At 45.6% G+C, this 13,778-nt stretch overlaps 1 protein-coding gene across 9 annotated transcripts in view; it reads right to left on the minus strand.

Annotated features, from left to right (window-relative positions):
* The window catches only part of PCNX1 (pecanex 1), a 380,420-nt gene that overhangs the window by 184,497 nt on the left and 182,145 nt on the right, over positions 1-13,778 (minus strand). For all 9 annotated transcript variants that reach the window (XR_003856303.1, XM_029598749.1, XM_029598753.1 and 6 more), the window contains 3 exons: positions 9,807-9,978; positions 1,775-1,885; positions 988-1,079 (listed from right to left, as the gene is read on the minus strand). Coding sequence is in view for 8 of the 9 variants with exons in the window: in XM_029598749.1 (XP_029454609.1) it covers positions 988-1,079; positions 1,775-1,885; positions 9,807-9,978 (375 nt within the window). In the remaining variant the exon portion in view is untranslated. The remainder of the gene's footprint in view (positions 1-987; positions 1,080-1,774; positions 1,886-9,806; positions 9,979-13,778) is intronic.

Consider the following 13,778-nt stretch of genomic DNA (forward strand, 5'->3'; position numbering starts at 1 on the left):
TCAGCTGGATATAGCAGCTGAATATGGAGCTCACTGATACTAGTTGTATTTCACCCCTTCCTCCCGTCCCACACCCACAAAAAAAGGATGCATGCCCTTATTATCCTTCCCCAAACATGTATAGTAGACATTAATTCCAGCAGCTTGGACCTTTCTCTCATCAGGGATCACTATCACTGCCATTCATCTCTGGCAACTGGATAAGAAAGTACATTTAGTCAGCTTTTCAATGTTAGTCTGTCTGTTCATGCAACGAAACTCAAAGCTGAAGAAGAAACACGCTGGGAAATCCATTTCCTATTTCCTTATTTACAAAACTGCTCCTTGCCAGAAAGAAATGAATTCTACAAAAAAGATGGCAACAAAGCAGCAATGCAAAGAAATAACAGGGAGAAAATTAATCTGGCAGAAATAAAAAATGCTGCCAAAACTAGTGCAATTAAAGTGAGCAAAATTTATGAATAAAATGTAGCATAATACCCAATCTAAAAACTGCAAAAGGAAGAAAACCTCTTATTAAATTATAATTGTTCTTTTTCAATGCACTTTTTCAGAATACATCATAAAGCTTTTGCGGTATATCCTATAAACTTTTATCCCTGAACTGCACTGTGACAATCTTTCTTTTGTGGCACGCATTCTTTTTGTGCTGGATCAGTGTTTTTGTCTGAGATGCACCAGCTGACCTTCCCCAGGTGGTGATCACCAAAAAATGTCACCCACTATGCATGCCTTAGTTTTTCTATTAGTCTGTCACCTGCCATGTGTTCCAGTGCAAAGCATCTACAGACTACATAAAGGAATTGAGGCTCCTTGGCCAAAATATAAACACATTCTGCATGCATAAATTCCACATTTTAATTCTCAGTAATCCATGGACTCTTGCTGTACTCTGATACTTGTAAGAGAAAACAGCTAATAGCATTCACAAATAAAGCTAATTTTCAGAAATCTAGAGATATTTAGTATATCAAGCCATTTACCTACCTTTAAAGCACCATAACAGAGTCCATACAGTAATGCTGCTACCACAATACTACGGATAAAACTGAAAAGTGCTGCAAGCAGGCTTGTGGTGGCTAGAGAGATATCACAAGAAAGTAAAAAAAAAAAAAAAAAGATCATTTTTACACTGAGGTGCACTTGCATTTAACTGTGTGCTGCACAATATTCTGCCAGGATTATGGTGAAGGGTGTACACAAAGCATATTATGACTAGATAATATTGCTTCTTGTATTTTAAAGAGATACTCCTTTGGGAAGGGACAGCTCTCAAGGTGGCCCAACAAGTAGTAAGCGGCATTCCAGGCACCTTAAAGGAGATGATTTAACCACAACACAGAGGCAGTGGGGATGGTAAAGGGTCACTCACTGGCTCCGTCTCAGTGTTTGGAAGCTAATGTCTCAATTCGTCACAGGTAGGAGAGAGACACCAGTCTAAAATCCAACCAGACTTCTGTTTTAACAAATAACTTAATATTTTGCATAACTCATCCTCACTGTCATATGAAGTCCTGGTGCTGTCACAGTGCTGGGATTTGCCTATCAGGACCAAGCAGCACAGAAGGCCGACAATAAACCTTATTCCAAATAGTGATTTTAGTCTGATTTCCTCAATTCTAAATTGGCCTCAAAATAATAGGATCACCATTCTGCAAGCTAAAACAGCAAAAGGAATAATTCGGACTCAACTGAATCCTTGTGAGGGAAATCCACAGTTTGTAAGATTCTATTTTTTTCCCCCCTCCATTTCTTAAATGAAATCTGCACTTACCATTACCACCAAAGACATGAATATCCAGCTGTTCACAGATGTACATCACAAAAGTATTCACTTGAGGCAAGAGGCCCATGAAGAACACTACTGGAAAACATAGCGTAAACACTAGAGGAACGGAAAAAAACAGAACCGACAAGTCAGGCATACTCACTCTAGCTGCGTTATGAATCTCTGTAATAAGGCATAGTACAATGGTATCTTTCTTGCCTACGGCCATAAGCTTTATCTTCTCTTTTTCTTTCTCTGTGCAATGCAGTTTCACCAATAGCCCCTTGACTAAGTCATTATTCCTTATGGAACATGTAGACACTGGCAGAAAGCAAATCAGAAATACTGCTCCTAAGCTTTCCCTTATTGTTTGGGCAATAGGGAAGGGACATTTTATATTTATTTGCCTTGAACCTTCATTCACTGTTGACATTTTACACAATTTATCACTCCCTATAGTTATGATTTCTGTTATCAACTTTCTTATTCAAAACATAGCTTCTATGTTAAAAGGTTCTAACACAACTGAAACACAGAACCTACTCCCTCCCGTGACCTTCATAACCACTTGAGCAGTTATTCGGGCTGTCCTTCAGAAGCACTACTATAAACAAACATTTTTGAAAAATTAACTTAACCTGCAAGTCACTTTTGCATTAATGTTGTTCTCACTGCTAATTATGTAAGATTTATGTAAATAGATTTCTTGTGTATAACCTGTGCCCTACTCTTGTGAGATTTATTTAATATCTGTCCATAGCATATGAGATCACAATCCTTTCATTGTAGTGGATTATGCAGAGAATGGATCAGGGAACTTACCATACTTAATTAAATGAAAGTAAAATGCTCTGAAAGAGAATAAAAGCTGCTTACCTTAATAGGTGATGTCTAAAAACAGCAAATTGTCAAGTCACACAAATGGGTCAGATGACTGTGTGTGATGCCAAGTGGAACAAACTTTCCAGTTTTCCCGATAAAGACTGAAGGGCTAAGGACTCCTGCACTACTGTGGCCCTGCTTCCACCAATTCTGTTTCCATCTAGCCAAGCTTACTGGAGGGAAAGAACACTCAGGGGGAGAAGGCAAGGTTTGTGTGACTGGTGAACAACTATCTTCAGAGAACATTCACAGGTAACCAGATTTCTCAGAGGACAAGCAAGTTTACCAGTCAACCCTATCCAAGGGCTGTCATTAACAAAAAATGGTAAAAAAGACGATAATCACTAAAGGGCAAATACACATCTGTTGTGAAGGCAACCTGAAATCATAAAATTGAGGCCATGAGATGGAGAGAGTTGGGCTTTATGCTTCAAAAAGGACCATGAAGAATAGATAGTCCAAACCTAACATCCTGACAGAAGAACATGCCCAAACAATACCATGTGAATATGTGGAATAAACTCCAAGTCACAGCTTGCAAATCTAATGAAGGTAGTCCTTAGACTGTCAACTATGTCACTATATCCATAACACGTCCAGCTACAGTAAACCCTGCCCAGACTTAAAACGAGATGCAATCTGCTACTCAATTAGTACACTTGTCACCAAATGGCCAGGTTCAGTGGCATAAAATGAAACAAAAAACTGGGTGGACTTTGTTCAGCACACATTTCTTTTTTACTCACATCTTATTACAACAGGCTCTATAGCCAGCAATGTGGCTTATAATGAAATCAGTAAACACTGGCTACCACTTGAATACTGGACTCTCAAACCTTGCTGTAGTTATTAACCTTATACTTTGTATTCCTGATTCTGCATTTTGATGCTATACTTTTTAAATTTGCTGCTGCATTATTACCTCTCAAGCTACCTCCCATTTTAAATATAGAATTATTCTCCTGTAAATAGGTCCACTGTCTGTTAACATTTCTTACTGTAACCGCACGTAACCACTCGGCAGCTAGTTCAGCTGTTGTGTGGCTGTGTCAGCTGTTGTATATCTTTATTTGTACCCAAGTATTAAGAGAATCTATCCTCTTGCCTGCTATTCTCCCTCCCGTGCGCCTCTTCTCTCGCACCCCCAGTTTTATTATCCCTGTTTTTTGTAACTGATATCTTCCCACTTCGTTTTCCCTAGTTAATTGTAAACTGGCATGATATCTCTGATGGTGGGTATATTAAAAACCTGCAAATAAATAAATAAATTGTAAGGAATATATTAAAGTAAGTCTAATGGGAAACTTGAGTCTGCCCCAGATAGAAGGCGACACCTCTTCTGTAACCGAATTATAGAGTGTTGGCCTAGGAAAGAACACCGGCAGACTGACTGATAAAAGTGGAAGTCTGATGCTATCTTAGGCAGAAACCTGGATATGTATGAAGTAGTTTCCTGTGATGATTAGGGAACTAAGGAGAAAAAAGGAAAATTGGTTCTTACCTGCTAAATTTTGTTCCTGTAGTACCATGGAGCGGTCCAGACTCCTGGGGTTTTCCCTGCCTTCTAGCAGATGGAGACAGAGAAAGTTTCACAGGCACAGTCTTATAACCTGGTGTGCCTCCTGTTACTCTTCAGTATTGATTAGTACCCAAGCCTAACAAACTTTGAAACAAACCAATCTGAATTAACTCTAAACTCATTCCCCCGAAAGAGCAGAGGAGTAGGAAAATGAAAAAACTGAGGAACTTGTTGCATATTATCTGCAGAATCTATGCCAAACCTCAGCGAAGAGAGAGAAATAAAGAATTAGTAATCGAGCGGACTCTACAGCCATACAAACCTCTAACATGGGTGGGCATCTGGACTGATCCGTGGTACTACAGGAACGAAAATTAGCAGGTAAGAACCAATTTTCTTTTCCCTGTACGTACCCGGATCAGTCCAGACGCCTGGGATGTACCAAAGCTTCCCTTAATGAGGGAGAGACTGGGAGAGTCCCGCACGAAGAACACTCTCACCGAAATTGCACACATCCAAAGCTTGGACATCCAAACGGTAGTGTCTAGCAAAAAAGTGTGTAAAGATTTCCAGGTGACTACCCTGCAAATTTCTTGCGAGGAGACCAGCTGACATTCCGCCCAGGAAGCTGCCTGGGAGCATGTAGAATGAGCCCGCAATCCTTCCGGAACTGGGCAACCACGACAGATATAAGAAGATTTGATAGCCTCTTTCAGCCAATGCGCTATTGTAGCCTTTGAAGCTTGTTTGTTCTTTCTTTGAGCCAATGCCACAGGACAAAAAGATGATCCGACAAACGAAAGCTGTTAGTAACCTCCAGATACCGCAGGAAAGCCCTCCAGATGTCTCAAATCCCTTGCATGAGAAAAAGCAAGATCCATGTCTGAAAAGGCCAGGAGTTCCACTGACTGACTCAAATAGAAGGCCAATACTACCTTACGCATAAAGGATGCACCTGTTCTCAAGGAAGCCCCTGAGTCCGAAATTCGCAAGAATGGATCCCTGCATGACAAAATTTGAAGCTCTGAAACCCTTCTAGCTGAACAAATGGCTACTAAAAAGACCAACCTCAGAGTTAGATCTTTCAATGAGACCTTTTTGAGCAGTTCAAAAGGTGGCTCATACAAGACCTTAAGGACCAGGTTCAGGCTCCAAGAAGGACACACATTGTGAACTGGAGGGTGCAAATATTTAACGCCTCCTAAGGAAATGGGCTACGTCTGGATGAGCGGCGAGAGTGGACTCCTGAATCTTGCCCTGTAGACAACCCAGGGCTGCGATCTGGACTCTTACGGAATTGAAAGATAAACTCTTCGCCAGACCATTCTGTAAGAAAGTACAGAGGACACCGAAGCCCAGCAAAAATCCAAACCATGCTGCTTAACCAAGACTCAAAGACCCTCCAGACTCCAGGTAGAGAGCTAGTGAGCCTTTAAAAGCATAGAAATGACATCCTTCGGATAGCCTTTCTTCCTCAACTGATTCCTCTCCAAAGCCAGGCTGCAAGACAGAAGCAATTCGCTTGATTGAAGAAGATCTGGCAGGTGAGTGAACCGTAGAGACCTGTCCACTGCCAGGTTGACTAGATCTGCAAATCATGGGCGACGCAGCCACTCTGGAGCCACCAGGATCACCGGATCTGGGCGAGTTTCTATTCTCCACCTTGCCGATCAGGGGCCACAGAGGAAACACGTAAAGGAGGACTCGTCGAGACTAAGGAACCACAAGCGCATCCATGGCTTCCGTCCCATGCTCTCTTCTGCAGCTGAAGAATTGCTGTGCCTTGGCATTCAAGTGGGTCGCCATCAGATCCACATGCAGGTGTCCCCACCTGTGGGTAAGTCCATAGCACTGCTCGACAGCTCCATTCTCCAGGGTCTAACTGGCGATGACTGAGAAAATCCACCTGTACGTTGGTGGTCCCCGCTACATGGGATGCCACTATCATCATCAAATGCCATTCCGCCTAGGACATCAGCATGAGCCACTTGTGACTGGCATACAGCCCCCCATCCGGAGAGACTGGCATTGGTGGTCACCACTATCCACTGAGGGACCTCGAGGTCCACCCCGCGTTCCAAGTGATAATGAGCCATCTACCACACGAGACTGGATCTGGCGGCGTCCGGAAGAAGCTGGAGATAAAACTACTCTGACAACGGATTCCAGCAGGAGAGCAATGCACTCTGCAGGGATCTCATGTGTGCGAACACCCACAGGACCAGTTCCAAGGTCGAAGCCATGGAGCAGAGAACCTGTAGGTATCCCCAGACACTGGGCACTTGGGTTTACAACAGGTGTCGTACTTGGACTCGTAATTTGAAAATCCTCTCCTCCAAAAGGAGAGAACTTTGCCCAAGTGAGTACTGAATCAGGCCCCCAGAAACTCCAGAACTTGAGATGGAGCTAGATGACTCTTGGCTAGGTTGACAACCCATCCGAGAGAACATAGGTGAAGGAGCACTGCCGCCACCGCCTGAGAGCACAGTTCCTCTGATTTTGCCCTAGTCAGCCAGTCGTCCAAGTAGGGATAGACCAAAATCCTCTCTTTCCGCACAGCAGCTATCACCATGACTATTACCTTGATGAAGGTCTGTGGAGCCATGGCTAGGCCGAATAATAGGGTGCAAAAATTGGAAATGTTGACCGAGAATCATAAACCTGAGAAACTTCTGATGGTCTCTGCGTATCTTGATATGCAAGTAGACCTCCAGAGAAGCCAGGAACTCTCCATTCTGCTATGATCACAGAACCTTTTTCAAATCCAGGATTGGCTGGAATGTTCCCTCCTTCTTCGGTATCACAAAGTAAATATAGAGTACCTTCTTGACCATGCTCCTTACAGGATATAGGATCGAGAGCCCCTAGCCCCTAGAGCCTTTGGAGGATCTGCTGTACTACTTGCTTGTTTGCAGGGGAGCCACAAGGACACACCAGAAACAGGTTTCTTAGTGGACAAGCAAACTAACGCGTTCTATCACACTTAGAACCCACTGGCCCTACGTGATTTTGGCCCACTCCTGGTAAAAAAAATAAAGAAATAATTAGCCCCTGGAAGCAGAAGTGAGGAGTGGGCTGGCAACATCTCATTGTGCAGACTTAACTCCGTTGGAACCTTGAGAGGGTCCTTCACAGTTTGGTCTGCGGCCACAAAAGGATTGAGACCAAGGCTGTGACTTTCCCGAGGTCTGTCGTTGACCTGCACCCCGAGTCCTATTCTGACGAAAGTGTTGTTGGCTACGGAAATTAGAGCAAGCCGGGAAACCTTTTTGAGCTTGTGGCTTGTCCTCCGGGAGCTTGTGCACCTTATTATCCCCCAGTTATTTTATCGGCTACTCCAGGTCCTCTCCAAAAAAGGAACTTCCCCTTAAAGGGAAGTGCCCCAAGCTGGGCCTTCGAGGACATGTCTGCGGCCCAACTGCAGATGCCATAGTCCTTGAGAGAAGTGTGAAGAAGGTCATACAGGGCATTGGCGCCATAAGCCACAGCCCCCTCTAACTTCTCTGCCTCAGGGGGCAAGAGGTCTTTAGCATTTTGCAACTGTTGCACCCATCATAAGCTTACCTGCAGCATATAACTGCTGCAGACTGCTGCTCGTTTGCCAAAAGCCGAGACCTCAAAAATCCATTTGATGTGCACTTCCAGTTTGCGATCCTGAAGATCTTTCAAAGCTGCCACCCCAGTGACCGGGATGGTAGTCCACTTCGTTACCGCGGAGACTGACACATCCACTTCAACAGCTGTAACATGTCTTCTGGCAATGGATAGAGCTTGTCCATTGCCTTCCTGACTTTGAGGCCCGCCTCCAGAGTATCCCACTCCCAGACCATGAGCTGCTTCATTATCTCATGTAGGGGAAAAAAAAGTCTTAGTCGGATCGTGTAAGCCCGCCAGAAACGTGTCCGGGCTCGTGACTGCCACCGTGGGAGCAATGCCCAGCTCCGCCAGGACATGGGATATTAAAGGAGCCAACTCATTGCGCTGAAACAAGCGCACCACCTTAGGGTCAGCCCCATCAAGAGGAACCGCTGTGCCCCCATCATCTCCTACTTCGGGACCCCCTGAGGGAGGAGGAGAAAGCATACCATAACCATCGTCAGGGTCCGTCCTCAGAGGGGCCCTCCAGAGCCGCCTCCTGGGACCAACGAGTGTGCATCTTGTGGACATGAATAGCAGGGGATGTCCACGGCTTCCTGAGTAGCTTTTAAAGGTGGGTCCACCAGCATCCTAACCCCTGAGGCACCTCTTTTCCGGGCACTGCTGGCCAAAAAGGCCCGATGCATTAAAAGGACAAACTCTGGTGAAAACCCAAATGACCCCCACAGCATCCCCAGTGACTGGGTCCTGCTCATCGTCAGAGAGCTCCCTCGAGGACCCCAGGCCCTGGTGGGGCTTAAATAGGCGGGAAAAAGCTCCAGATGAAAATCCCCTCCCCCTGCTGATGCCTCCTCAGCCGCACGAAAGGCTCCCAAAATGGCCACCATTCCTGCGCTGAGGGGAACAGATTGTCTTGAGTCTCTCTCGCAGCCGGCACCAGCCCAGAGTGCGCTGCTTCCTGCAGCAGCCGCGGCAATGCTGGAAGGTCCTTCCCCTCTGGGAAGATAACCAATGCAGAGTCCCGCTACAGCACGGCTTAGGAGCCACTCCCCACACATGGAGCATCGGCTCCCACGAGGCATAACCGGGACGTGGCAAGGCCCATCAAGAGCGTTGATCGAAAAACGGGGGGGGGGTTGTAACTGAAAACGGAGGATGAACTCGCTGCCCAAAGTGCGATCCCTCACATGGGTAGACCCCCCGCAGCAAACAGCTCCTGCTCTGCTTCCCACACCTAGAAGCCCTGTAACCACCTCTGCGTTCCCTTCTGTTTTGTTTTTTTTAAACAAATACTGGCAGGGAAAGCAAGGAAATCAAAATAATAATACTTCCCTGAGAGTTGGCAGAGGCTGCAGGGCACAGAGGAGCACAAGAATGGGGTCCCCAACCCCTGCTCGTTCCTGCCTACAATCAGGAGGGATGGTCCTACTAGGACCTCACAACCCCCTCGGAGACCTGTTTTTCCTGTCATGGATATTTTTCAGGCTCGGGTACAGATCCACAGGTTTTGCACCCCTTCCATCTGCTGGAGACAGAGAAATACAGAAACAGGTGGCGCACCAGATTATAAGGTGGTGCCTTTGAAACTCTCTCTATCTGCTGGAAGGGAGGCAAAACCCCAGGAGTCTGGACTGATCCGTATGTACAGAAAATAATGTTTTGTCAAGGCCCGGAGTTAACAGCTCCAATGCCAAAGAAAACCACAGAAACTGCTGGAAATGCATCCAATTGGGCCAGGTGAAAAAAAAATGGAAACAAAATGGCTGCATAGCTGTAGCACAGGAAATCCTGCACATTTTTAACAGAAAGCCTTGGAGAGTTTGCTCTGCTTAGAACCATGCACAGTCACATGACCTACTCATGTGACTGGAGAATCTGCTTGTCTTCAGAGAAAGACATGATGGTTGAGTAGAGGGGTGTTCAATCATCCATTTGTATGGATTGGGTGAGCATTCGTTTTTTTTTTTAACAGCAAACAAAGCACACACTAATCAATTTAGAGATCAGCTTCTTAACCTATCCATGCGCTTATGTACTCACCTATCACTATGTCCCTGGCTGACACGAGCAGCAGTGGATTGGTGAAGCCCATTCCATACAACCTGAACTTGCTTGTGGACATGTTCTTGCTGCCATAATCGAGCAACCAAATAAGACCACAACAGATGCAGAAATAAACCGGCCTACTGTAGGCTATGATACGATTATGACCCTAAAATTAAACAGATTTTCTAATCAACTGACAAAATATATTTTTGAAGGAGATAATAGACTGATATTAATTTTATCTAAAACTATCTTCAGCAAGTTTCTGGCATAATCTGAGACATTTGTCTAAATGTTTGCCAACAATAGCTGCAACATGAACTTGTTTTAAACAGACATTGTAAACCATATTAAACATTTGCAGATGTCGATATGTCTGTTTAGATTTATAAAGCTTTCCAAACATTCCTAAAATGTTAATTTCAGTACAGGACAAATTAGTTCATGGGAGTAGGATTGCAAATCCAAGCCAGTACTTCTATTCAAGACCAAATATGGAACAGAAGCTATAAATACCTCTAAATCTCACCGAGTTACCTCACTGTCACAAAAAGGATGCTTTTTACATCTGGTTTCTAGTATCTGGAATAACTGCACTTAGACTCTGTACACTAGGAACATTCCATTACAATTATTCCAGACACTAGAAGCTAGATATAAAAAGCATTTTTCCTCACATACATAAAATGGAGAATAAAAATCTTTAGTATTTCTGGATCCAAGTTACCAATTTGGTTAATTTTTTAAATGGGTGCACAAAATCCAAAGAGCAAAAATAGTCAGCAAGTATATAAAGTTAAATGGAGGAGTAATCTAGGGTAAGAGCAGAACCAGGGAAGCCAGGGCTCAAACTACACATCTGCTGATGCTCAGTGTGTCCTTGGGCAAGTTACGTCATTCTCTATTGCCTTAGGTGCAGATTTGGATTTTAAGTCTTTGGAGTAAGGGACTACCTCCTGCAACCAAATGGTAACCTACCTGAACTTGGATTTGGAAAAGTGAATGAGTAAATCTAAAATCCAAATCCTAAATAGTGTATTAACATGATTCAGGATATAAAATAAAGCAAATGTTGCTTACCTGATGTAACAGGTGTTCTCACAGGACAGCAGGATGTTAGTCCTCACAAATGGGTGACATCGAGGATGGAGCCCACCACGGAAAACTTCTGTCAAAGTTTAACAGAACTTTGACTGGCCCCTACTGGGCATGCCCAGCAAGGCACTGACCCTGCAGCCAGCAGGGGTCTCCCTTCAGTCTGATTTTCAAAGCTACAGGCAGTGCCTAAAAAGTAAAAATAAAACGAACCCAACACCGCGGGGTGGCGGGCGGGTTTCGTGAGGACTAACATCCTGCTGTCCTGTGAGAACACCTGTTACATCAGGTAAGCAACATTTGCTTTCTCACAGGACAAGCAGGATGGTTGTCCTCACAAATGGGTGAGTACCGAGCTGAGGATGACCTGACTTGCACCAAATGTACCCAACGGCGTGCAACAGGCACAACAACTGGGGTGTAAATTTGGGAAAGGGTATCCGCACCCTACCGGGCAGGTGGAAGGGTGTTGGTACGTCAGGTTGGAAAAAGGTTACGCAAGACAGATTGGCCGAAGATGGAGTCCTGTCTTCCAGCTTTGTCCAAACAATAGTGGGCTGCAAAGGTATGGAGAGAACTCCAGGTTGCAGCTTTGCAGATGTCCGGAAGCGGCACCGATCGAAGGTGTGCCACTGACGTCGCCATGGCCCTCACAGAGTGTGCTTTAACACGGTCTTGAAAGGGAATGCCAGCTTGCTGATAGCAGAAAGAGATGCAGTCCGCCAACCAGGAGGAAAGAGCCTGCTTACCCACAGGTTGTCCTAACTTGTTAGGATGGAAAGAGACGAATAATTGAGTGCTCTTCCTGTGAGAAACTGTACGGTCTAGGTAAAAAGCTAGAGCCCGTTTACAGTCCAGGGTATGCTGAGTCTGTTCTCCAGAGTTGGAGTGGGGCCTAGGAAAAAAGATAGGTAGTACGATAGATTGATTGATATGAAACTCCGAAACTACCTTAGGCAAAAATTTAGGGTGAGTGCGGAGTACCGCCCGGTCCTGCAGGAGCTTAGTGTAAGGCGGATAGGTAACTAGGGCCTGTAATTCACTAACCCTGCGAGCTGAAGTAACAGCCAAAAGGAATAACACTTTCCAAGTGAGATATTTCAAGTCACAGGAGTGCAGAGGTTCGAAAGGTGGTTTCATGAGACGACCAAGAACCAGGTTAAGGTCCCAGGACGGGGCCGGAGGACGCAAGGGTGGCTTGAGATGGAGCAAGCCCTTAAGGAAACGTGTGACCAGGGGTTGTACTGAAATAGGACTACCCCCAATACCTTTATGGAAGGCAGCTACCGCACTGACATGCATTCTTATAGAAGAGGTTTTAAGACCTGATTCAGAGAGATGCCATAAATAGTCCAAGAATTTAGAGATTGGACAGGAAAGGGGATCAAGGGACTGAGAAGTGCACCATGATGTGTACCTTTTCCATTTGTATGAGTAAGATCTTCTTGTGGAAGGCTTTCGTGAAGCTATCAGGACACGAGAAACGGAATCTGAAAGGTTAAATGGTTGAAGAACTAACCTTTCAACATCCATGCCGTCAGGGACAAGGCTTGGAGGTTGGGATGGAGGAGGCATCCGTCGTTTTGAGTGAGCAGATGCGGGTCCTTTCCCAGAGGAATGTGCCTGCGGATGGAGAGATCCTGGAGTATGGGAAACCATACTTGGCGTGGCCAGTAAGGTACTATCAGGATCATGGTTCCTCCGTCCTGGCGTAGCTTCACGAGAGTCTTTGACACAAGAGGAAGTGGAGGGAATGCATAGAGCAGACCGGTCGTCCACTTGAGGGAAAATGCATCTCTCGGCTGAGAGTGCTGGCTCCGAATGAGAGAGCAATAATTGTCCACTTTGTGGTTCTGAGGGGACGCAAAGAGGTCTATGCGGGGAAAACCCCACTTTCGAAACAGAGAGGTCGCTACGAGAGGGTTGAGTGACCACTCGTGTGGTTGGAAGACACGGCTCAGCTGGTCTGCCAATACATTGTCTACTCCCGGCAGGTAAGTGGCCCTGAGGTACATAGAGTGGGAGAGGGCTTCCGCCCAAATCTGCGCAGCCTCCTGACACAGAAGGAAGGATCCTGTGCCTCCCTGCTTGTTTATGTACCACATGGCCACTTGGTTGTCCGTCTGGATTAAGATTATCTGATGGAATAGATGATCTTTGAAAGTTATGAGCGCATAGCGGATTGCTCGAAGTTCCAGGAAATTTATCTGGTGTTCGGCTTCCTCTTTTGACCATAACCCTTGGGTTTGGAAGTTGTCCACATGGGCTCCCCAACCGATGTGAGAAGCATCGGTGGTTAGGATTACTTGCGGATCCGGTGGGAGAAAAGGTAAGCCCTGAAGGAGGTTGACCTGAGTCGTCCACCAGGTTAAAGACAGGCGCAGCGCTTGTGTAACAGTGACTATGGAGGACAGAGGCTGAAAAGCTTGAATGGATTGGTGTCGTAGAGTCCATTGTGTTACTCTCATGGCTAGTCGGGTCATGGGAGTGACTTGAACCGAGGATGCCATGTGTCCTAGGAGAATGAGGAATTCGCGAGCCGTGGCAGTGTGTTGAGACTGGAGCTGGCGAGCCAGGGATATTAGGGTATGAACCCTCTGATGAGGAAGGTAAGCCTTTGCCTGTAAGGTGTCCAAGTCTGCCCCAATGAAGGATAAGGTTTGAGATGGGACTAAGCAAGATTTCTCGTAATTGACAAGAAACCCTAAGGAAAGGAGTGTTTGAATTGTCAATTTGAGGGAGGATTGAGCAATCTGTTGGGTGGAGGCCCTGATTAGCCAATCGTCCAGGTAGGGGTAGACGTGGACACCTTCCTTCCGTAGGAATGCTGCTACCACTACGAGACATTTGGTAAAGACTCGTGGAGCAGAT

Source organism: Rhinatrema bivittatum, chromosome 4 (genome assembly GCF_901001135.1).
Source record: "Rhinatrema bivittatum chromosome 4, aRhiBiv1.1, whole genome shotgun sequence".
Lineage (NCBI taxonomy): Eukaryota > Metazoa > Chordata > Amphibia > Gymnophiona > Rhinatrematidae > Rhinatrema > Rhinatrema bivittatum.